This window comes from Myxine glutinosa, chromosome 11 (genome assembly GCF_964187855.1).
Source record: "Myxine glutinosa chromosome 11, kmMyxGlut1.1, whole genome shotgun sequence".
Taxonomy (NCBI): domain Eukaryota; kingdom Metazoa; phylum Chordata; class Myxini; order Myxiniformes; family Myxinidae; genus Myxine; species Myxine glutinosa.
The window spans coordinates 19,391,071-19,417,226 of NC_136271.1; the positions used below are offsets into that span (position 1 = coordinate 19,391,071).

Sequence of the window (26,156 nt, forward strand, 5' to 3'; positions counted from 1 at the left end):
CAAAGATGGCCGACTGCTGGCCATTTTAGTTATTTTTTAAAACCCCGATGTTAAACACGCCCTCAACCATTTCTCGGACATGCATTTACCGATATTGTTCAAACTTAGCACACAGTTAAGTAATGATGGCTTACATATGCACGTCATTTTGTTTTGGTATGGCTGACTGTCAGCCAATATGTCAGCCAAAAAGATCCAATATGGCTGACTGTCAGCCATTTTATTACTTAAACGCGTCCCCAACCATTTATTGAACATGCATGGTCCGATTCTGTTCAGACTTGGCACAAACACAGTACATGATGGCATACACATGCACCTCAATTTATTTTGCGATATTATTAAAGATGGCCGTCTGGAAGACTGGCGGCCATTTTATTTGTTAAAAAAAAAAAACGATATTGAAAACGCCCTCAACCATTTCTCAGACATGCACTTATCGATCTTGTTCAAACATTGCACACAGATAATGAATGATGCGTTACATATGCAACTCATTTTTGTTTGAGATCAGATCCAATATGGCCAACTGGCATCCATTTTGTTACTTAAATGTGTCCCCAACCATTTCACGGAAAAACACGGACCGATTTTGTTCAAACTTGGCAGAAAGACAACATATGAGAGCATACATATGCAGAACATTTTGCTTTGTAATCCATCCAAAAATGTCCGACTGGCGGCCTTTAACTTCATACGAGTCGAATTACTAAAACCACAGGGGCTATGACATTTTATGTCTTTTTCTCCTTGCTCTGTCCTTCAACACTGCTTTGTTTGTGTGTTCCATCCTTCCTCTCTTTCTACTGTTATTTTCGTTATATTACATCCTATCCGTTTTGTGTTCGAGCTCCTCCACGAGCCTCCACACTGTGTACAAAAGAAACTAGAGGTTCCAGGGAACCTGAACTCAACTGGTTTATATCAATATGGTTAGAATATGCATAATAGAACCACAAACTATATAATTTATATGTGCTAAAGAGGTACAGTAACGTTGAAGGTATCTCATGTTTAAACAGGAAACTAGAAAAAATTGAGTTTTAAGTGAGGCATGAAAAGTAAAACTACAATTACTTTTCTCAGATGTCAGACTTGAATTTATTATATGCGTTGAGGTTTGTTACATACTGTCTACACACCAAGTTTCAGCCTTCCAGCTACATTAGGAAGTACCAGATTGACAAAAATTGATTTTTCAATATGGCCGCCCTGCGTGCAACGCCCAAATGCAATCCCAAACTAGTTTATGTCTTAAAGATGCTGCATAACAAGTTTCATCAAACTTGATCAATATTTGTGACTTTTAGAGCGTAGACGTCGAATTGTTTACAGACGACAGACAGACAGACAGACAGACAGACAGACGACGGACACTGGGTGTCGACAAAAATTCAGCTGGACATAGTGCAGTTGAGTTAATAAATGCCTTGAGGCTGAGCATTGTAAACAGATTTTTCCTAATTTACGTCCAGGTATTCCACAAGGCACTCAATGAAACAGCTTGCGTTACAATGTAAAATATAGTGTCGTTCTTAAGGGAGCAGCAAGTATTGTATATTTTTATTGACGCTCAACAAATTATTTGACATTCCAGTGAGTAGGGGGGCTCGCGATGCAATGTATCATCCTGGTGTGTTTAGCACAAGTCAAGCAACGTATCATTGTATCGTCAATCACAATTCCTGCCACAACCTTTCAAACTTATGTTCTGGTGAAAAATGAATCTGTCACTTCCTGTTAAAAACGACCAATGCTGTTCCTGTGTTGCAAGTGATATCTCACGTCGTAAGTTTCACAACATCCAAAACAAAAGCAAATGCATTTCCACATCTTTGGCACAAATCCAAAGATTATCCCTCGACTGACTCTTTTATTGAGCAGATGCATTGAGTTTAAAAACATTACCTGGCTGTCATTATTGCTCATGGAAAGAGTGGGAGCAAAGCATTTGGAAGCAACAATGTGTACTGGCCTTAAAAATTGCTATCACAATTGCAGGCTGGACACGGTTCGGGATGGATGGAATATTAATAGATAATTGGTTTTTGGAAATGCAGCCAATTAACTTGGTGAAAGGTTTTTGTTGTTTTTTTTTCCCAGAAATCTAAGTTTGTGGAGGAGCTAAATGACAGAGATCACAAGGTACACGTACTGACGCGTGATAAAAGGCATAAAGAGAGACAAAAGCATTGCGCATGTGTGGATGAATGGCAGAAATGAAAGGTGTGGGGGAGTCGGGGTGAAGGTTCATTGAGAGTAGAAACCAGGGCTTGGTGTGGGAGAATTAGCATGCAGTGACAATGGTCGATCATCACTCTTGAAGGATTGGAGGAAGGGGCATGAGACGACAGGTACAAGCAGTCAATTTCAAGTTGCAATAAATTTAAATTTCGACATGATGTGTAACTTATTTCACTGAGATTTGTTTTTTATTTTATTGCTTGTTGTCTCGTGCCCCTCTCTCCAGTCCTTCAAAAATGCTACCCATCCTCACATTACACGATTTCTCTCATACCCATCCCTGCTTTCTACTGTAGCTCAACCCCTCCCCTCCCACCCCCATTTCCGCCACACTTCCACTCATATGTAGTCCTTGTCTCCCTGTTACCCCTTTGATCCGTTATTAGTCTGTAAACCTGCTACCCTCTGTTGTTTTGCTCCTTCAACCTACCATCATCATCATCATCTTCATCTTCATCATCCCCAGTTGACCTCAGTGGAAGCCCACACTCTGACCGGATTTCCCCAGAAATTGAGTAAAATAAAAGGGTAAAAAGTTTTTCCAGGAGGAGTGAGCGAGGAGGGGGTAAGTGGTCATTCACAGCCGTTGGACTGGGCCGTAGTCCTAAGACTGGAGGTTGGTACATTGGTACAACAAGTACTGCCTGGGAGGTTGGCCCTCGTGTCCAACCACGTACAACAAGCACAGGAACTGCTCCTGAATGTAGAGCGTGAGTATAAGAAGGTGGGCCTCAGTCTGAATGTGAAGAAGACCGAGGTGATGGCATTCAACATCACAGACGAGGTCAGGATCTTGACACTCAATGGTTCCACTCTGGCAGTGAAGAAAGACTTCAAGTACTTCAAGTCTTCAAGAAAGACTTCAAGGTCCTACATCAGCTCGACCAAGAAAGACATCAAAGTGAGGAAGCACAAGCCTGGTGAGACCTTCACAACCTCAAGAAGATGTGGCAATCAGGCATGCCAGACGACCTCAAGAGAAAACTATTCGTTGCAACTGTCAAATCGATCCTCCTGTACGGATCTGAGGCGTGGACCCTCACTTCCAAACAGGAGGCAAGGCTCGACGGCTGCTACACGCGCATGCTACGGATGGCCCTGAATGGAGACATGGAGAGATCATGTCAGAAATAACATACTGTATAGACGAATACCACGTGTCTCTCAAAAGATCAGGACTCGGAGGCTACGAATGGCAGGACACTGTGTATGGCATAATGACCTAGCAGTTAGTAAGCTGGTGCTCTGGGAACCGAAGCATGGACAGGCCTCGAGAGGGGGGACGTCATTTGACATACGTCGACCAGCTGAGGCGGAACACAGGACTTGTGACCACTGCAGAATTTCAGGTCGTGTATGGAGGATCATGGAGTCTGGCACACCATCATTGCCCGAGGAGAACACGACATGATTGAAAGGAGTTACACACATCCATTAAATGACAGATTGGGTTTGGGTGACTAGCGCCTGTGTACAAGACCATGGCCTGCATCCGAGGAACCACCGCCCGCGTTGCCACTTTGAGTATCTGGATACGCAGGGCTTATATTATCATGTCACCTGTCTGGCTCGGGTGTTCCATTGGAGTATGGTAACATGGCAAATAGGCCCGAACAACTGCTCGGAGCACCCAAAACAGTTGGCCGGAGCGACCTCTTCACACGGTTCCTCGAGATTCGGACCAGGCAACTGGGGGAAGTCTGACGAAAATAACAATATGTTACCACATCTTTACCACTGACCATAGGTAGCTTGACTGACTTTTCACAACTACCTGTTCATTTTATACCCATTTCTTCTTTAGTGTTGGTATTAGTTTTATTAGTGGGGTGCAAGTACACCCTCGGTAAAACTCTGTAGTTTTCATTGTTATGCATGTTCAGAGGGAATGGTCCAAACTGAATTTGTGTTTGTTATACAGGTTTTCATGTACTGAGATACATAAATGAAGAAAATGGTACCGTTGCATAGAATAGAAGCTTGATTTTGAAATAAGGCGTTTTTTCCCCATGTTTTTTTGTTATAATGATGCTAATCATAATGATCCATGGTAAGCATAAAAATGCTAAACTAGCACAGAAAGTGCATGATTTACTCAAAAAGGCATCAGGAATAATAAATATATCAATTATGTTTTGAAATAATCCATGCGTTGTTTTATTACTGCTTCAAATCGAAGGGGTGCACTTGCGCACTTGTATTAGTGTGGAAAAACCACTTTTCGCACTTGTGTTGGTGCAGGAAACCACTTTTGCACTTGTATTAGTGTGGAAAAACCACTTTTCGCACTTGTGTTAGTGTTGAAAATCCACTTTTCGCACTTGTGTTGGTGCAGGAAACCACTTTTGCACTTGTATTAGTGTATTATTAGAACGCACCCAGAAGGTATTAAATGATTTATTTTCCCTTGGGAGAGGAGAAGGGTTAAGTGTATGCAACAGAAGAGTAATAAATAAAGCAGGCACGAATCTGATTCAGATTGAAAGCTGGTGCAGAAGCTGGCATATGCACAATGATGGGTATTGGTGGAGAATAGCAAAAAAAAGTTAGTCATTGCAGCCAAGCTGTTATGATTTAAAAAACCAATTGTTCGGATTATTGTAATAAATGATAAAGAATACGACTCTATATATTTTCAGCAAATTGCACTCCCCCATCCCCTTTATAGCTTTGTCAGTCCTGTGTAATGCTCAGTATCCTCAACATCTGCATCAGAGGCCTCTCTGGATTCCGGCAGAGCAGGTAATTTCAAAATTACCTGCTATACCGTAAGAACAAGGAGTTGAAAACAAGGAGCTGATATTCGAAGTCCCCTGCCTTTTGGGCGGTATGAGGGATAGATATGTGTAATTTGAAAGATAAATCATGATCGGTTTTTTAAAAATCACGCACACAAGGCAAGCTACCGAGATGGTTACCATAGCAACATAATTCAACCAATCACAAGCATGACCTAATGAGGTCGAGATAATGTCATGAGGAATGGATATCTGTAATATGAAAAGTAAATGTTCAACAGGTTTTGAAATATCACGCATACAAAAGTACATATGGACAGATGATCGATCATGGACGGATGATGGGTCGGTCGGACGGAGCTAAATTTAATATCATCGGTAAGGATGGAGGGGGGATGGGGGAAGGGGGGAGGGGAAGTGTTGTGTATATTACCCCCATTATACTCGAAATACACTATATGTCCAAAAGTATGTGGACACCCGAACATCGAACATCGAACATCACATTCCAAAATCATGGGCATTAATATGGAGTTGGTCCCCCCCTTTGCTGCTATAACAGCCTCCACACTTCTGTGAAGGCTTTCCACTAGATGTTGGAACATTGCTGTGGGGATTTGCTTCCATTCAGCAACAAGAGCATTGGTGAGGTCGGGCACTGATGTTGGGTGATTAGGCCTGGCTCGCTGTCGGTGTTCCAATTCATCCCAAAGGTGTTTGATGTAGTTGAGGTCAGGGCTCTGTGCAGGGCAGTCAAGTTCTTCCACACCGATCTCGACAAACCATTTCTGTATGGACCTAGCTTTGTGCACAGGGCCGTTGTCATGCAGAAACAGGAAAGGGCCTTACCCAAACTGTTGCCTCAACATTGGAAGCACACAATCATCTAGAATGTCATTGTATGCTGTAGCGTTAAGATTTCCCTTCACTGGAACTAAGGGGCCTAGCCCGAACCATGAAAAACAGCCCCAGACCATTATTCCTCCTCCACCAAACCTTACAGTTAGCACGATGCATTCGGGCAGGTAGCGTTCTCCTGGCATCCGCCAAACCCAGATTTGTCCGTCAGACTGCAAGATGGTGTAGCGTGATTCATCACCCCAGAGAACGCGTTTCCACTGCTCTAGAGTCCAATGGCGGCGAGCTTTACACCACTCCAGCCGACCCTTGGCATTGTGCATGGTGATATTAGGCTTGTGTGCGGCTGCTCGGCCATGGAAACCCATTTAATGAAGCTCCCGACAAACAGTTGTTGTGCTGATGTTGCTTCCAGAGGCATTTTGGAACTCGGTAGTGAGTGTTGCAACCGAGGACAGATGATTTTTACACGCTATGCGCTTCAGCACTCGGCGGTCCCGTTCTGTGAGCTTGTGTGGCCTACCACTTTGCGGCTGAGCTGTTCTTGCTCCTAGACGTTTCCGTTTCACAATAACAGCACTTACAATTGACCGGGGCAGCTCTAACAGGGCAGACATTTGACGAACTGACTTGTTCGAAAGGTGGCATCCTGTGATGGTGAAACGTTGAAAGTCACTGAGCTCTTCAGTGCAGCCCATTCTACTGCCAATGTTTGTCTATGGAGATTGCATGGCTGTGTGCTTGATTATATATACCTGTCAGCAATGGGTGTGGCTGAAACAGCCGAATCCACAAATTAGAAGGGGTGTCCGCATATTTTTGATCATGTAGTGTATGTTGCCTTGCTTTTTAGTGATCTGAGACCTGTATATAACAATGATTACTCCTGGCTCTGGGGGGTTGCTTGTGTACATCTCTCTTCTACGGCCAAACTTTTGATTTTCCTGTTCTATATGTTGAGACCCTTGGAAAAAATCTGGGTAACACTCCCAGATCAAGTACGTTTTTTCTGCACACCCCAATACGTGATTATGACTTGAGGCCAATTAGCCGAAATAGCAAAATTCAGTTTTCATGGAATAATTCAAGAGTAGGCAGCTTTAGATTCAAATGTAACATTTATTTATCATGTTTAGACATAACTAACACATTTTTAGCATGGTTCAATACTATAAACTGTCTTTTTTAGAAAAAAAAACCGTCATTTAGCTTTTTTTTCTCCAAAAATCACTTTCTGTTTGAAAGGCGCTCAAAATCCGATCACCTCTCATACACCCAATTATGTAGATAAAGCAACCAAAATTTGTCAGAAGCTTCCTTATGAAGCCCTTTAATAGGGATAAACATGGGTTTCTTTGTGGCTTATCAGTCTTTCACATTTTATATTTTCAGCATATGGTCCGACCTTGCCGATTTTTACAGCCGTACAAACGTAACTAATATCCATTTTTTGTTTTTCAGGCGTGGCCGCTGACGATGGAGTCTGTTACTCTCTCAGGACCGCCCGAAGACAGTTCGTTTGATGCGACAAACTGCTTCATCTGCCAGAAAAGCACGGGGGATAAAACTGAGCACAACTAATGGTTGCAAAAGGATACGAGAAGCAAGTTACATCCACAATGATCAAGTTTCCAAACGGCTTAAGCTGGTTAAAGGAGATGGGTTTGTTTATCATGTGACCAATGACTGTTACAAAAAATACACCATGACTTCAGTTCTCAATAGGAAAAGGAAGAGTCTCGCTGTATGCCAAGACCTGTCCCGTTCTGAGCAGGAAGAAGATAGAAGTACTCGTTCTAAGGCCGTCCGACATCCACCGAATACAGAGACGTCCACAACAGCCTTACGTCAAGTGAAGTGTATTATCTGTGACAGTAAATCACACAAACAACAGTACACGAAATATCGCATGAGTGAATCAGGCCGTGCTTCAGCCTTTCTGGCTGCGACAAACTTCTTTCAAGATGATGTGTTCACCCGAACGTGCGACCTTCAAGATGCGCATTCTGTGTTTGGAGCAGATCTGTACTACCACAGGGACTGCATGACTAAATACTTGTATAAGTATGACTCTTGTGATAAAGCTTCCATACCAAAAGTGTCTGAGAAACAGCTTGCTTGGAATCAGGTTGTTAAAGAGTTAGAGCAAGGCCTAAAAGAAGGGAGGGGTTATGAACTTAGTGCTATCAGAGACTCTTTGAACAATATTGATGACAAATGTAACTTTCGTAATAGAGATGTAAAAGTTTTCTTGTTGAACACTTTTGGTAATGAGATTGATTTTACATATCCCAGGTCGTTCAAAAAATCAATGATGGTATTCAGTGTTCCAAAGAAAGTGTTAGCTGAGCGCATTCGTTCCCTTGATCCTGTTCAGGTATGCGCTGGTGTGATTAGGAAGGCTCTAGATGAGTATGATTTTGGCCTTGACGATAGCTTTTGTGATGCGCATGATCTAAAGCATTCCTTGAGTGAGATGAATATCCCTGAACCTGTACTACGTTTTTTCAGTCATTTGTACAATTTCAATCCTGACACATATGCAAAAGCAGTCGAAGCTGTCATGACAGAAAGTGATGAACCAGTTGATGAGGATGAAGAAGATGATGATGACTACGATACCGGTAGCAAGCCATCAGGTAACAGCCTCTCCACACAGCGTTGCAGAAAGATACAATCTGTCTTCCAAGTCATGTACTATATCCATCACTGCGGTAGAAAGAGAACTCCAATGCATATTATGAATGCGGAATCAGTTCATGGTCTTGGGCGTGGTGGCAAAATTGTAACTACAGTTCTAAACCACGGAGGACTAGCAATCAGCTACCCGGAGCTGCGTAGGTACCAACATGACCTTGCCATGTTTACAGCACAGCACAACAACGATCGCGTTTCACTGCCGTCACACTTTGATCCTGGGCAATTCACCTCTGGTGCAATTGACAACTGGGACCATGAGGGGGCAAATGTATCTGAACATGACACTGTGACTGTTCTCTACCAAGACAAACCCCCGTCGTCGACCAGTAAACCAAAGATTTCTGACACGCAGGTCACACATGGTCCACAGTCATTCAGTTTAATATTAAAATGCCAGGTACTGTCCGACTTTCACAAGCCTGCACGCCGTGCTGACATCCCAGCAACTTACAAAGTGGCCGAACTGCCTTACACTTCCTCCGAAGCCGATGCAGCAAAACTGAAGGATATTTCTTGGTCCCTCGCACGCTTGAACGTCATGCATGATGAAGTGTCCATCTACCCCGAGTCACAAACAATGCCATCTTGGAGTGCTAGCAACTCTGTTTGGACGGAGGAGGCCATCCCATTAAAGAATCTTGCATTTGTGCCTGTTCTGCCGCATCCAGTTACAGAGTACGCGACAGTTTATACGGCTATGAAGAACTTTATGGACATTGGTTCTCAGCTGACTCAAAATGAGATACCAATGTATTGTGATGAAGGTGTTTATTGCATCATCCGTGATATACAACTGCTGAGACCAGAGGAATTCAGGACCCTGGTTCCATGCCTGGGAACGTTTCACTTAGTGAAAACTGTTTTGAAATGTATTGGCAAACTCCTGGATGGAAGTGGCGCGGACATCACATGGTTGCAGGCTGGTGTTTTTGGTCCAACTGTCATCGAGAATTCTGTTCTACATGGAGGTCACTACAGCCGCTGTCTTGAGGGTATGCAGCTCCTTGCTGAAGCCTTTGAACGCCTCCAGTACAAAGAATTCTTCTCCGAGAAAGGCATCGACCAATATACACATGAGCTTGCCATCCTGACGAACCTCCAGTCTAGTGTCAAGGAGAAATGCATCACAGATAGTCAGAAGTATATGGTTCAGTTTGCTGATGCATCAAAAACGTTGGTCGAAGATTTGAACAGATTCATCCAAACACGGTCTGATACCAATGAAAACTTCAAGTTCTGGACTCAGTTCTTGCAAATGATGGATATTGTCCGTGATCTGTTGAGAGCTGATCGTGAAGGGATTTGGGAACTGCATCTTGATGCTGTCCAGCGTGCATTGAACCTGTTTGCGGAATTCGATTCGACCAACTACTTGCGATGGTGTTCTCTCTACCTTGAAGACATGCGACGTCTACCTGAGACTGCACCATCAGTTCATGAACAATTTGCCAAAGGCAATTTTTCAATCAGAGAGATACCCGGCCGATTCACCGCTGTTGGAGGAGACCAGAAATTAGAGCAAAGCATTAACCTTTCATCTAAGTGCAGCGATGGAGTCATTGGACATGCAAAGCAAAAACAGTATGTCGCCCAGTGGGACCTAATATACCATGAAATGATGGCAGTGAAGAACCTACATCGGCAATACAGTGATGTGATTGACAGGACACATGAGACTTACAGCCACCACGAATCATCTCAAGCCACAACGAACCGCAAAGAAGGACATATTCAGGAGATGATGAGATTCATTGAAGAGAAGGGGTCCCCTCTGTCTCTAGACGCTTCCAAAACAATACAAAACTTTGTGACAAAAGAGGTTATGTCCGATGATATAAAAACTGACATGCTCAATGCCTTTTCAAAAGGAAAAGAGAAGTACCTGAAATTCAGAAAGGAAAGGTTTGTCACCAAGACTGAACGAATAAGCAGTACCATTCACCGCACAAACTTGAAGACGATGAAAACTCTTCGAAAGAAGCCACAGAAGACTACCAAGACGACAGTGAAGGAGATGAACATCGCTGAGAGAAACATAGAAATAGCTCGGGAGCGTGGCCTCACCACTGATGATCTCTTAAAGTACGATGTTGTTCCCTCCCCAGTGTTGTTTGATGATGCAGGAATGATGACTAAACCAGCAAAGAGCCAGCTACTGAAGGAGTTGGAGACGCACCTAAAACCGGAAGAATTTACATATAGGCATCGGAAAGACGCATCATTTGTAGTTGACATCATGGCCACAATCCGAAAGGTTAATGTTACGAAACTCTCCAAATTCAATGACCTTCTATCAAATTTCATGTCATTTTCGGCCATATATCATCGGTTTGGGCGGACTGACTATGTCTTTGACATGTATTCTGATGACCCATCAGTGAAGGACAGCGAGAGGAAAAGGCGAAGTGACACTCTACCCATCGAATATACTTCAATAGAGCCATCAACACCACTACCTAAGGATATGAACACATTCTGGCCTTCCAACAACAACAAACTTCTCCTTGAAAAACTGATCTACAGCCATGTTCGTTCAAATATTGCAAATACCGGTCAGTACCCAACTGTACTCGGACAGGTGACCAGAGAGAACGAGGATTGGAAATGTATGAAAATGCACAACGGAGATGAGAGCGCACTGGTACACCTTCAATCCACATTTGAAGAGGCGGATCTTCGCATACTCCTTCATGTTTTGGACGCGCTCAAAGAAGGACACAAAATATGTGTTGTCATCTCCAATGATACTGATGTAGTTGTTGCCTTGCTCCACCACATGCCTGTCTTTCTCCAACATGACCTAGAGGAGCTGTGGGTACGAGCTGGAGTTGGAGATAGCACTCGGTATGTGCCCCTTCATACCTTGTTCGAGCGCATCGGATGTCAACTCTGTGCTGTTCTTCCTGCCGTACACAGTCTTACAGGATGTGATATCACTAGCAAAGTTGGGACCAAGAAAGCCGCCTTGAATGCCGAGCCAGAAAAGTTATTGAAGCACTTTGGAGGGTTGCCGACCCTTTCTCAGCCTTTGATCAAGAATGCAGAATCCTACTTGGTCAAAGTACTGAAACCAAAAAGCGATGCGAAGAAATTTTCGAACTTGCGTGCGGAGATCTTCCATCATGTCAAAGGGAGTTCTCATCACAACCTGCCACCAACCAGCCAAGGTCTCCTGCCACATATGAAGCGTAGCTTTTTCAATGCCTACAATATCATGCATGCTTTGGAGCTTCATCAAGATTCTGAAAATGTGATCGCACTTAAGCCAGAGGATTGTGGTTATACGCATGACAAGGAACAGCTGATACCTGAGACAACGTGGAAAACTCTAGAATCACATTGGACAGTTGTCTGTTCATGCACTAAGTGTGCCAGGTCAACATGCCCCTGTAGGACCGCCATAGTCAAATGTGTAAATTTTTGTCATTGCAAAAAGGCTTCCCCTGATGCCTGCAAGAATCCTGTCGCTTGATAAAGAGTACATGTATTGAAGTTGCACTGGTGGTAAATGGTGGTAATTGACAGCACGCGCTTCCTTGTTATGACAGTTATATTGGGTTTGTGGACATGTTATGATTTTAATTCATGAATCCTTAAGCTATGTAAGTGTAATAGTTTTGCTTAAGCTGAATTTTGAGCGAAATTTAGTCAACATCATTGCCAAGAGGTGTTTGGCGGCCATTTTGAAATTATGCAAATTAGGTATATTCAAAAGGGGTTGATTATGGTTCCAATGAATAGCTTGCTATCAAAAACCCATACATAGACACCAAAATCAGCCGAATATCACACTTACTTCTAAAGTTAGACCAATTTAACCAATTTTGGTTTATACCGCTTTTTGGGGTAGGGGTAACCTTTGTTAACATTTGACCCCACTGTCACTATACAATATAATGAATCATAAATATGATGCATGGAATTATTAAAGGGCTTCATAAGGAAGCTTCTGACAAATTTTGGTTGCTTTATCTACATAATTGGGTGTATGAGAGGTGATCGGATTTTGAGCGCCTTTCAAACTGAAAGTGATTTTTGGAGAAAAAGAAGCTAAATGACGTGTTTTTTTCCTTAAAAAGACAGTTTATAGTATTGAACCATGCTAAAAATGTGTTAGTTATGTCTAAACATGATAAATAAATGTTACATTTGAATCTAAAGCTGCCTACTCTTGAATTATTCCATGAAAACTGAATTTTGCTATTTCGGCTAATTGGCCTCAAGTCATAATCACGTATTGGGGTGTGCAGAAAAAACGTACTTGATCTGGGAGTGTTACCCAGATTTTTTCCAAGGGTCTCAACATATAGAACAGGAAAATCAAAAGTTTTGCCGTAGAAGAGAGATGTACACAAGCAACCCCCCAGAGCCTATACTAGATACAATTATGTCACTTTGTACACTCATCCCTATTGTCGTGTCAGATAGGTCTAGTAATATTTACCATCTGAGCCGGATAGTCTAAGGCCTCCGCAGATGCTGAAACAATATTGTTGCGGATATGAGGATGGCATTTTTTTTATTGTGTGTATTGGATTGTGGTAAACTGCTGTGTACCATTGGATGGATATGGCCCCTCTTGCCTCCAGAGTTGTATAAAGGTAAAAAGGGCGTCTCGGTAATTAGTCCATAAGCATACACGTCAGCCAATCATAGAATGCCCCTGTTCGATAGCTTATATCTTATTATGTGTCTTAGGGTAAGGCTGTGTCTCCCATTAACTTAAATACTCCATTGTACCAAGTGAAATAAGAATAGGTCCCCTTTCATTTCATTTCGATGGCCAACTGCATTTTGGGCGGTTTTCTTCAACCACCATTGGCCACGAGGCAGGGTTGGGGAAGAAAGGCGGGTCCCCACCTCGTCAGAGAGGGGAGGAGTGAGCCAGCCCCACTCGACCAACCATGAACAAGGGGTTTGGCTTGAGAGGGCGGAGGAAGAGCGTTTGGGGGAGGTTCGCAAAGGTTGAGGGGCGGGGCCTATATAACCCGCCGGCGGGGCGTTCCCGAAGAAGTTGAGACAAGGAGGGAGGAGACAAGAGCTGGGTCGTCAGAGAGTTGCGCTTTTACTGAGTCCAAAGAAAGAGCTGGGTCGTCAGAGAGTTGCGCTTTTACTGAGTCCAAAGAAAGAGCTGGGTCGTCAGAGAGTTGCGCTTTTACTGAGTCCAAAGAAAGAGCTGGGTCATCAGAGAGTTGCGCTTTTACTGAGTCCAAAGAAAGAGCTGGGTCGTCAGAGAGTTGCGCTTTTACTAAGTCCAAAGAAAGAGCTGGGTCGCCAGAGCAGATGCGCTTTTACTGAGACAAGCAGCTCCGACCGTGACTCCGCGCACATGACAGGCTCGGTGGCATCAGCGACCGTCGAGGTCCAGCCCGACGTCCCGTGCGGGATCAAGCTCCAGCCAGCTCCGTGCCGCCCCCCCCCCCCCCTCCAGCCACACACCTCCTTCCAGCAATCCACTCTGCAATTCCCCGCGTGAGTCAGTGTCTTTGTTTGTTCTGTCCTGGGTAGGTAATTAAGCTTGTATAAGGAATTCACTGTGTCACCTGCGTCTCATGTCCCTGTAAATAATCGTGACTGCTCCTTTTTGCTTGTGTGGGTAAATAATAAATCCCGTTACTCTTCTGTACGTCTTCTTCCTCTTTGCATTCGGTCGCTTTAGAGTTTTCCCGATTGAGTAGCTGTGGCGCGATACGGCCAACGTTTGGGTTGAATCGGGTTTTAGTCGGGGAATAACTGTTCGGCCGCGGTTACACCACCGCTCGGTCAAAATAACATCTAATCCGCGGTCCGTAACAATATTTTTACCCTGTGCTCACGAAGCAAAAAGCAGGGTTAGGCATTTGTTTGCGTACGTGTGGCGTGTCTGCATTTTTAAAATTCATTTTCTCGGCAACCGTTGGTTTGATTGCCAGGAAATTTTACCATCAGAGCGCTTCCTCCTGTATAATATTTTAATGATAATTACGACGTCATAGTTCACGTGGTATAAGCACGATCTTGGAAAAACCGTAAAAAGGTTGCACCTCTATATCTCCAAAATCGCTCCATGGAAAAATTGAAACATGCCTCATTGTAGAGAACTCCGCATGGTGAACAGGTGTTGTCAACAATGACGTCATTGGTGCCGTTATTATGACGTCATAATTCGACAGGGACAACACTTGGTCTGATCAGTTTTAAATTTATTGAGCGTGATCTACGCAACAGTTATATGAGACAATATAAATTTATGATGTAATCGCTCACGTGATCTGGCAGCCATATTGTATCAAAGAAAAAAAACGTTCAAAAACAGAAGTTGGCTCGTTTGTTCTGCGATCAATTGTTATCTATTCGGATTCCCCAAGGATCATTCCAATAAAAGCCAAACCTGGCAGTGAAATGTGCGTGGAGAAAAAGGCAGGAAAACATTTCTTGTAGAAATGAAAAGGAGGGGGGGGGGGGGTATATTTACAAAGTATTCAGGCAAAAGGGAGACCAGGACATTCAATAAATAATGGCACATATCTGGACACAGATAGGATTGAAAGGAATACACAATATTAAGTACAACATAAATTAGAACGGCATTCAGTGGGGCGCATACCTCTGCCAGACTGAACACTTGACGTTTTGTATCCACTGAAAGGCCGGATCTGGATCTGGACCTGAAGGAAAATCAAATTGGCTTGTTCTTGTGACTTAACCAACTCATCCACCTAGATTTGGCAAAACTTGTCCACACGTTTTTGAAATATCATGTTGTATATCGTTTTGGCCTCATCTCTCAATGGTGAAGAATCACTTCTTTTTTTTTAACTCTCGTATCTGTATCCGCATCTGGATCTTCACCAAAATATAGCCATTTCATTTTTGTCACACACCCAAGCTCTCCACCAAATTTCATCTGAATCCGTCCACAACCTTTTGAGATATCGTGCTATGTATAGATTTTAGACCTATCACTCATTGGTGAAGATTCACTAAAAACTTCGAGTATCCAGATCCAGATCTTTATCAAAATCTAAACATTTCGTCCTTGTCATAGACCCAAGCTCTCCCCCAAATTTCGGCCGAATCCGTCAACAACCTTTTGACATATGATATCCTGCCGGCCAAACGGTCCATAATGGTGTCCTCTGGAAAGCGAGGAATGCTTTTCCGTGTGCTTTTGTCGCTGAAAGCCACGAAGTTTTACACAACAATCCTCCCTTATTCTCCTCTATAAATGATGGTCACTGCTCCCTCTCGTTGCACGTTTGACAAGCCAACTTACCTTTTGACAAATATCGAATACAAGGGCAATGCTTACATACTCAAACACACGGACCGAGCTAAGACCTAGAACAATATATCTAAGGAAACCCTCCCCCCTTTCCATGTAACACAATTTTTCTTGTTCGTTCACTTTTAGATTTTGACTGAGGAGCTAGAGGACACAAGATGTGTTAGCAAGGTAACGTGTATTTTGTTATTATTTGAAGTAGCTTGAAGGCAGGAAGCAGCTTTCATTAAAAAAAATATCTAGAGTATCTAATTAGACAGAGGCAGGGACATTGGCATCCTCTTTTCCTCCATTGCTATGGTCAATATGGCGGACCAAAATAACATAAAAGGATCATTAAAGTAGAGATGATATCACATAAGACAGCCGAGCTGCAGACCCACTATCAAGGAGAAAAGGTTCCAGGAGGCAATGGCCCTTGTCATATTGCAACACAACTGTAATTCTGGTTCTTATTCTGGATTGGACTGGATTGGATTGCACATTTGGATTGGATTGTACTATACTGGATTCTCACACTAGACTAGACACTGGACTAGATTAGACTAGACGAGATTAGACACTAGACTAGACTAGATCTGACACTAGACTACATTCTAGACACTAGACTAGATTCTAGACACTAGACTGGATTGGATTGCACTAGACTGGATTCTGACACTCGACTAGACACTAGACTAGATTAGACTAGACTAGACTAGACTAGACTCGACTAGACTCGTCTAGATTAGATTAGATTAGACACAAGACTTGACTAGATCTGACACTAGATACTAGAATAGATTCTAGACACTAAACTGGATTGGATTGCACTGGACTGGATTCTGACACTAGACTAGACACTAGACTAGATTAGACTAGACTAGACACTAGACTAGACTAGATCTGACACTAGACGAGACTAGATCTGACACTAGACTAGATTCTAGACACTAGACTAGATTCCAGACACGAGACTGGATTGGATTGCACTGGACTGGATTCTGACACTAGACTAGACACTAGACTAGATTAGACTAGACTAGACACTAGACGAGACTAGATCTGACACTAGACTAGACTAGATCTGACACTAGACTAGATTCTAGACACTAGACTAGATTCCAGACACTAGACTGGATTGGATTGCACTCGACTGGATTCTGACACTAGACCAGACACTAGATTAGACTAGACTAGACTAGACTAGACTAGACTAGACGAGATTAGACATTAGACAAGACTAGATTCTAGACACTAGACTAGATTCTAGACACTAGACTGGATTGGATTGCACTAGACTGGATTCTGACACTAGACTAGACACTAGATTAGATTAGACTAGACTAGACTAGATGAAACACTAGACTAGACTAGATTCTAGACACTAGACTGGATTGGATTGTACTAGACTGGATTCTGACACTAGACTAGATACTAGATTAGACTAGACTAGACTAGACTAGATTAGACACTAGACTAGACTAGATTCTAGACACTAGATTAGATTCTAGACACTAGACTGGATTGGATGGCACTAGACTGGATTCTGACACTAGACTACACTAGATTCTAGACACTAGACTGGATTGGATTGCACTAGACTGGATTCTGACACTCGACTAGACACTAGACTAGATTAGACTAGACTAGACTAGACCAGACTAGATGAAACACTAGTCTAGACTACATTCTAGACACTAGACTGGATTGGATTGCACTCGACTGGATTCTGACACTAGACTAGACTAGACTAGACTAGACTAGATTAGACATGAGACTAGACTAGATTCTAGACACTAGACTAGATTCTAGACACTAGACTGGATTGGATTGCACTAGACTAGATTCTAGACACTAGACTGGATTGGATTGCACTAGACTGGATTCTGACACTAGACTAGACACTAGACTAGATTAGACTAGACTAGACTAGACTAGATGAAACACTAGACTAGACTAGATTCTAGACATGAGACTGGATTGGATTGCACTAGACTGGATTCTGACACTAGACTAGACACTAGACTAGATTAGACTAGACTAGATTAGATTAGACACTAGACTAGACTAGATTCTAGACACCAGCTTAGATTCTAGACACTAGACTGGATTGGATGGCACGAGACTGGATTCTGACACTAGACTACACTAGATTCTAGACACTAGACTGGATTGGATTGCACTAGACTGGATTCTGACACTAGACTAGACTAGATTCTAGACACTAGACTGGATTGGATTGCACTAGACTGGATTCTGACACTAGACTGGATTTTAGACACTAGACTGGATTCTGACATGAGACTAGACTAGATTCTAGACACTAGACTAGATTGGATTGCACTAGACTGGATTCTGACACTAGACTGGATTCTAGACACTAGACTGGATTCTGACACTAGACTAGACTAGATTCTAGACACTAGACTGGATTCTGACACTAGACTGGATTCTAGACACTAGACTGGATTCTGACACTCGACTAGACTCGATTCTAGACACTAGACTGGATTGGATTGCACTAGACTGGATTATGACACTAGACTAGACACTAGACTAGACACTAGACTAGATTAGACTAGACTAGACTCGACTAGACGAGACTAGACTAGACTAGATTAGACACCAGACTAGACTAGATTCTAGACACTAGACTAATTCTAGACACAAGACTGGATTGGATTGCACTAGACTGGATTCTGGATTGCACATGATTGGACTTCCCTGGGAATCACACCCAGAAGCACACCACTTGGAGGCCATGGTTTTGGGTATAACGCAAACATACTTTGAAAGGAGACATTCTTCTGGGAGTAAGCTGTGCACACGTCCAGAAGATCAAGGCCCATCAAGTCTCAGCAGGTTCGGGTTACATCCACCAAGGCTGAACTACATCCTTAGAGGATGATGGCAGGAAGTGCGGGTATATTTCCTGCGACTTAGAAATCAATACAATAAGTGTCAAAAGTGTCACATGAGTGCTTCATTTAAATATCCTACGTATAATATTATGCTTTGCCATGATACTGCCTAAGATCCACGTAATCATATACTTAACATACACTTTGAGTGCACATAGACCAATGGTTAAACAACATTTCCATAGTGTATGTATGTGCTCCATCATGTGGAGCCGAAAATGAATCATACGAGCATGCTCCAGTGAATATAAGAACCAGATCGCCCCTGAGCGACAGGATACATAGCGGCAATTAATTGATCTCACTTTCATAGAGGAGATGGAATCCGAGGCTAGAGCGACTGTTGTCGGAGGAAAAGTGCAGGTACAACGTGTTGCCACTGGAAACCACGAAGCGAGGTACTTGTGTACCGTGGTACGAGCCAAGGAGAGATGCGGCAGCAGAGCGACCATCTCGTACTTCCAGGACATCGTAGTTCACTTCGGTATGAAACCTGCATCACAAACGTTGCACAACCAGATTACTGTGCATGAAGGCCATAAGTACTGTCCTCAAAACAGCTTTTCTTCAACAAGGCAAGAAAATTGCAACCAGAATGTACAAACCTATTATTTATATTATAAGTTACATACATTGATTGCACGACAACTGCATTGCACGACACGATTGCATTGATTGCACGACTTGTGTACAGCATCTCACACTCATGAACAGTGCAGCGCACGTCCGTTTACGGTAAGCTCTGGCGCATTAGGACTTCACAATGTCATCGAGCGATCTTTGTGTTTCAGGGCATGATAACCCCAATCTGTGCCCACTTCTCTCGGGGTGTGGTCAAAACAGGAATTTGGAATTTAGTCAGGGTACCAACACGTAATCACTTCCTTTTGTAGATGAGAAGTCGAGGATCTTTAATATTCACAAGCGAGTGCAAGCAAATGAGGAAATCACCTTTACACTTCCTCAGATGATGGAAAGGAATGCAGAAATAAAGTAGCACCATGGCCAGAAATATTGGCCTCCTTGCACTTTTTTCAAATAACTTCAACTTTTCTCTATAAATAAGTTGAAATTGACAAAAGTATTTCATCTCCACAATTCTTTATTTCACTGTTAATATTACAGAACCTTTGTTTATGATTCAGAACTTAATATATCTTTTAAAATCAGAAAATAAAAATAAATGGAATTGACAAAATTATTGACACCCAAGACTTAATATGTGGTAGCACAGACTTTGGACAAAATAATTGCAGTCATGCGCTTCCTATAGTCATGAATGAGCTTTCTACACATCTCTACTGGCAGTTTGGCCCACTCTTCTTTTGCAAACTGCTCCAGTTCTCCCACATTTGAAGGGTGCATTCTCCCAACTGCTGTTTTCAGATCTCCCCACAGGTGTTCAATGGGATTTAGATCTGGGCTCATTGCTGGCCACTTCAGAACAGTCCAGCGTTTTTTCTTGAACCCATTCCTGGGTGTTTTTTGAAGTGTCTTTGGGTCATTGTCCTGCTGCAAGACCCATGACCTTTGACGGAGACCCAGCTTTCTGACACTGGGTTGAACATTGCGCTCCAAAATGCCTTGGTAATCTCCTGATTTCATGATGCCATGCACACATTCAAGGCACCCAGTGCCATAGGCAGCACAGCAACTCCAAAACATCACTGAACCTCCTCCATGTTTGACTGTAGGGAAGGTGTTCTTTTCTTTGAAGGCTTCATTTTGTTTTCTGTAAACATAGAGATGATGTGCTTTAGCTAAAGCTCAAATTTGGTCTGATCTCTCCACAGGACATTCTCCCAGAATTATTTTGGCTTGTTCAGGTGTGTTTTGGAAAACTCCAGTCAGGCTTTCTTATGTCTCTTTCTCAGCAGTGGGGTCCTCCTGGGGCTCCTACCATAGAACCCCCTTTCATTGAGTTGGCGGCCGATGGTGCGAGTTGAAACTGTCGTACCTTGTGTCTGAAGGTCAGCTTGAATCTGTTTGGCAGTTGATCGAGGTGCTTTCTCCACCATACGAACAATCCTTCGCTGCAATCTGCGAATCAGGTTTTCTCTTGCTGCCACATCCAGGGAGGTTGGCTGCATTGCCATGGGCCTTATACTCCCTGAGAACATTGTGCCCAGTGGACACAGGAACATCAAGATCTCTGGAGATGGACTTGTAGCCTTGAGATTGTCCATGCTTGGCGACAATCTTGTGTCTGACCTCCTCAGACAATTCTCTGGTTTCTTTCTTTTCTCCCTGCTCATTGTGGTACACACAGTGACACAAAACAGCAGAATGACTCCTTTTCTCTATTCAAACTGGTTTAATGAGTGATTTTTATATTGCAGGCACTTGTAACTCACCACAGGTGAGTTCAATTCCAAAGTAAAGGAGAATCACCTGCTTGAAATCTAATTATTTCTAACAACTTCTAAAAGGTGCCAATGATAGTCTGGGAAATTTTAGTATTTCTGTGTGGAATAAGCTAAGATTTTGTAATTTTATTCAGCTTTTTTTGTTTTGTTCCACTGCAAACCAAAGAAATACAAATGTGCATAGCAAAATATTTTTTTATTTCAACAATTTTCTGGAAGAAATTGTACATTATTTGAAAAACGTGCATGGGTGCCAATATTTTTGGCCACGACTGTACCTGTGATGTTTTCAATTTATCATGATTTTAAAAGGAAGGATACTGTATATAATGATTTTATATGGTAGAATACACAAGGGCCCCCCTATCTTAAGTGCCCGTGGTCCCCGAAAGTCTTAATCAGACACTGCCCACATGTGCATGAAAAGAAAGTAGAAGCATTTGAAGGAGTCCCAGGTTCCATTTGTGTAATTAATTCACAATAGACTCTGGAATATTTATGAAGTTTGCTAAGAATGTCCTTCGACAGCATTTCTTATTGTTATCGAAATTCGCCCTCAACAAAATTCTCCGAAGTTTTTCAAATTTCGAAAATAAAATTGTAAATTCGTCTGAAATTCGGCACTAACTGTTAAGACTGCTAAGTTTTATATAAGGCCACATGAAAAAGTATTATCGTATCACCCTCGCGCGCATCACTTTTGGTAGAATTCCGATTTTTTTTTTTTCGATCGTCTTTTCGGTCTTTTTTTCCTCGAAAAATGAGTTCATTTTTTTCCTCGATCATTTCCTTTTTTCCCTTTTACTTTATGCGCATGCGCAGTTACCACAATGACTGTTCGATCCTTTGTGTGTGCAAAAAAAAAAAAAAAAAAAACCGCCCTCCCTCATCACTTCTCCAGCCTGGATAGGGTGATAAGATAATACTTTTTTATGGGGCCTAACTCGAAATTGCATGAATATTAATATTTGTAAACCTCCGCATGCACTGTCCGGACCCAAGAGCTCATGTGGACTCAGCCCGACATGCGGTGAAGTGGAGTGGTTCGGTGGGGTGGGCTGCGTTTGATCCTTGTTTCTGGGGACTCGACACGTGGTGCAGTGCAGTGCTTTGGTGGGGCGGGCTGTGTTTTGTCGTTGTGATTGTGGACTCAGCTGGGATTGTTCTTTGCGAAACTGGCGGACCGAGAGTGTGAGGCTTGGCAGAGATTCTGAACAATGAGGATTATTACACGAGGGATCGAGGAGAAGTGCCAGGGAGTCGAGGGTCAAACTAAGTGGCAAGAATTGATTGTGAAAAGCATTTGCTATGTTTACTTTGAAAATGTTGACTTTTTTTTTTTTTCCTTTGGTGAGGTAGATGTGAGGCAGGTTAGGGGGAAGTGAGTTGTTGTGAGAAGGGGTGAGTCGTTTGAGGGAGGAGTAAGTCAGGTGAGGGAGGAGTGAGTCGGGTGAGGGGGAAGTGAGTTCGGTGAGAAGGGGTGACCTGGCAAACACATACCCGGCAAAAGGGGTGACCTAAAGGGGTGATACAGGGGTGACCCGGCAAACCCGGCATAACGTAATCACAACGTTGCTGGAACATCGTAATTAGGTAACGAAAAAAACAACGTTCTATAAATGTTTTAAGGACATTTTATTTTTACCTTCAAACATGTTAACCTTTAAACAACGTTATGGAAACATTTTTATATCAACGTTATTTGAATGTTGTAGGAAAACGTTGCCCAAACGTTTTAGTTAGGTACTGGACTGACGTTATACCAATCAACGTGTTGTGATCTACAAACATTCCGCTCAACTTTGTGAGCATTCCAGGGGTGGGAGATGTTGGTGGAGGTGGAAAAAACGCATTTCATGCCATTTTGTTGAGTAACGTGAAAAACGTTGAAACAACATTGTGAAAACGTTTTACAACATTATTTCATTGTTGCAGGAAAACGTGCCCTAAACGTTTTAGTTAGGTACTGGACCCACTTTAGGGTTAGGTTTAGGGGTTTCTATTAAAAGTCTGATGAACATTGAGTTATATCAAAGTGTTAAATGGATTATTTTAATGACACTTTGTCCTCTTATGATCCTGCACCACCGAAAATGAATGAACTGGAACATAAATGAATATCGTTTTAACCGATTTTTAAACACGATTTACAGACTAAATAAGTTACTGAATCATTTAAAAATGGTTACAATGGTTTTCCTCGACAAAAAGTGACATGAAAAGTTCAAACTTTATTTCGCAAATTTGCTTTTGAAAATCTGGAGTGGGAATTCTGCCAGGGATTTTTACTTTTGGGTGAGAACTGAGAATCGCTTTGAGTTAAAACATCTTTAGTTCAACTCCCACGGTAATGAAAGTTAACCAGTTAGATGTTATTTATCTACTCTTTCAGAAAATATAACACTTGTTACAGTTCATGTTTGATGTTAGGTTGTTTGTTTAGTTTTCCTTTAAGGTGGTGCATATTATTGTACATAATATATACTGATTATTGTACAAAAATATTGGCACCCGTGCACTTTTTTCAAATAATGCACCATTTCTTCCAGAAAATTGTTGAAATTAAATAATGTTAGTTATCCACATATGTATTTCTTTGGTTTGCAATGGAAGAAAACAAAAAAGCTGAAAAATTACGAAATCTCAGCTTATTTCACACATACAGTCACGTGAAAAAGTAAGTACACCCCGTGTAAAGTTTTGACTTTTTCAACAAATTTCAACATACAGCTATTTGATCTTCATTTCAACAATATTGATCGATAAAGGTGATATAATACAACAAATATCATGAAACATTTACATTTTGTAGTCCATTGTATAATTTAAATAAACATAAATGCAAATTTCGCATGTGGAAAAAGTAAGTACCAAAAAAGTAAGTATATTATATCACCTTTATCTATCAATATTGTTGAAATGATGATCAAATAGCTGTATGTTGAAATATGTTGAAAAAGTCAAAACTTTACAAGGGGTGTACTTACTTTTTCACAACAACAACAACAACAACATGCATTTTTAAGGCCATTTTCCAGCTAGAGCGGGGGTTAGCCTTGCGGTCCCCATGACCATGTTCTCCATTTTGCCCTATTTTCTGCATCTCTCCTTGTTAACCCCCTTGCCCGCATTTCTTCTTCCACCATCTTTAGCCAAGTCTTTCTCGGTCTTCCCCGTCCTCTACTTCCTTCTACATTCATTTCCATCACTCTTCTCAACCAGTCACTTTCATCCTTCCTCAACACATGACCAAACCATCTCAAACTGTTTCTCTTCACAGCTTCAATCACAGGCTCTATTCCCATCATCTTTCGCAATTCATCATTTGTCTTCGTCTCTCTCAACGATACTCCGCACATCCACCGATTCCTTTTTCACGTGAACTGTAAATCCTAAAATGGCCCGGACAATATTCTTGGCAGATTGTAGAAGTTGTTAGATATAATTAGATTTCAAGCAGGTGATTCTCCTTTACTTTGGAATTGAACTCACCTGAGGTGAGTTGCAGGTGCCTGTAATATAAAAATCACCCATTCAACCAGTTTGAATAGAGAAAAGGAGTCATTCTTCTGTTTTATGTCACTGTGTGTACTACAATGAGCATGGCGAAAAGAAAGAAAACCAGAGAATTGCCTGAGGAAGTCAGACACAATATTGTAGCTAAGCATGGACAATCTCAAGGCTACAAGTCCATCACCAGAGACCTTGATGTTCCTGTATCCACCGTACACAATGTTAACAGGAAGTTTAAACCCCATGGCACTTCTAATGGTGGAGAAAGCACCTCGATCAACTGCCAAACAGATTCAAGCTGACCTTCAGAGACAAGGTACGACAGTTTCAACTCGCACCATCCGTCACCAACTCGATGAAAGGGGGTTCTATGGTAGGAGACCCAGGAAGATCCCACTGCTAAGAAAGCCCGACTGGAGTTTGCCAAAACAAGCCTGAACAAGCCAAAATCCTTCTGGAAATCAAAATTGGAACACTTCCGGAATTGTTTTATTTATCTGTGTTCAAATGTCTGGTGATTGTTTTGTATTTATTTATGCGAATGTGTACTTGTATATAACTGTCATTAATTTAAAAAGGCTTCGGCACTATCGAGCGATTTATTTGAAAAATCTCCAAAAAACGATCTTTTTTTTTTCTTTTTTTTGCCTAAAACACTCACTGATGAGCCTCTGAAAGTTTGATGAAGATCCGTTCAGCCAACTCTGAGAAAAATGGCGACACACAGACAGACAGACATCTCTCTTATATAGTAGATAAGATGGCACACCGACACTGAGTATGTTTCACCTGAACATTAATCAGCCTATTTTTTGCTCAAACAAATGAGAATCAACAAAAGGACAAAGCATTGGTCCTAGTGCATAAACCCACAAGGAGCCTATTTTGAAAGGTAAATTGGAAAGTTTTTTTTAATATTGCTTCTCTTTTTTCAATCATGCTCGAAAGTCCCAAAACTTTTCAATTAACCCTTGTAATTGCTTCCCCATGTAACCCGACTGAATATAAACACACGCATCTCACGGGATTTGAGAGTAAAATGTGTCTCCGTTTTTGCGGAATCCATTTTCACATCACTGGACCTCCCTGCTCTATTTTGTGCATTCTGCGCACCCGTTAACTGGACATACCGGGAAGCATGCATTTCAGAGTGCTCGCTTGTTATCGATTGCATTTTTCTTGGACTCTGGTTTCACCGTGCCTAACTTGAAACAATTTTGAGAGTTAATTTGCGTGTCAATATCGAAATGGAGTGCACAATTAAGCCCAAAATGAATGCCGCCGGTGTGCAAACCTGTGACACGGTGCTGTGTCCGACGAGAGCCACAGGCATCGTCCTTGTGGATAAAACCGAGCATTCGATAGGAATATGATCCATAGAGCGTACTCTGGTTTGTGCAAGAACAAAAATTAACCACCTTTAGAGGCCATTTTTCCCGCAGAGCAGGGGTTGGCCTTTTTCGGGCACTGTGGTCCCCTTTTTGAAGCAATGTTTTACGGCCGGATGCCCTCCCTGCCGCCAACCCTGTTAGTCGCCTTTTGCGACAGACAGGGAATTACCAGTGAACTG

At 42.3% G+C, this 26,156-nt stretch overlaps 1 protein-coding gene across 1 annotated transcript in view; it reads right to left on the minus strand.

Moving 5' to 3' along the window:
• Window positions 1-26,156, minus strand: part of LOC137436088 (CUB and sushi domain-containing protein 3-like) — a 1,358,203-nt gene that overhangs the window by 626,125 nt on the left and 705,922 nt on the right. Inside the window, exon 17 of the mRNA XM_078786463.1 lies at window positions 19,013-19,200. Coding sequence (XP_078642589.1) covers window positions 19,013-19,200 — 188 coding nt within the window. The remainder of the gene's footprint in view (window positions 1-19,012; window positions 19,201-26,156) is intronic.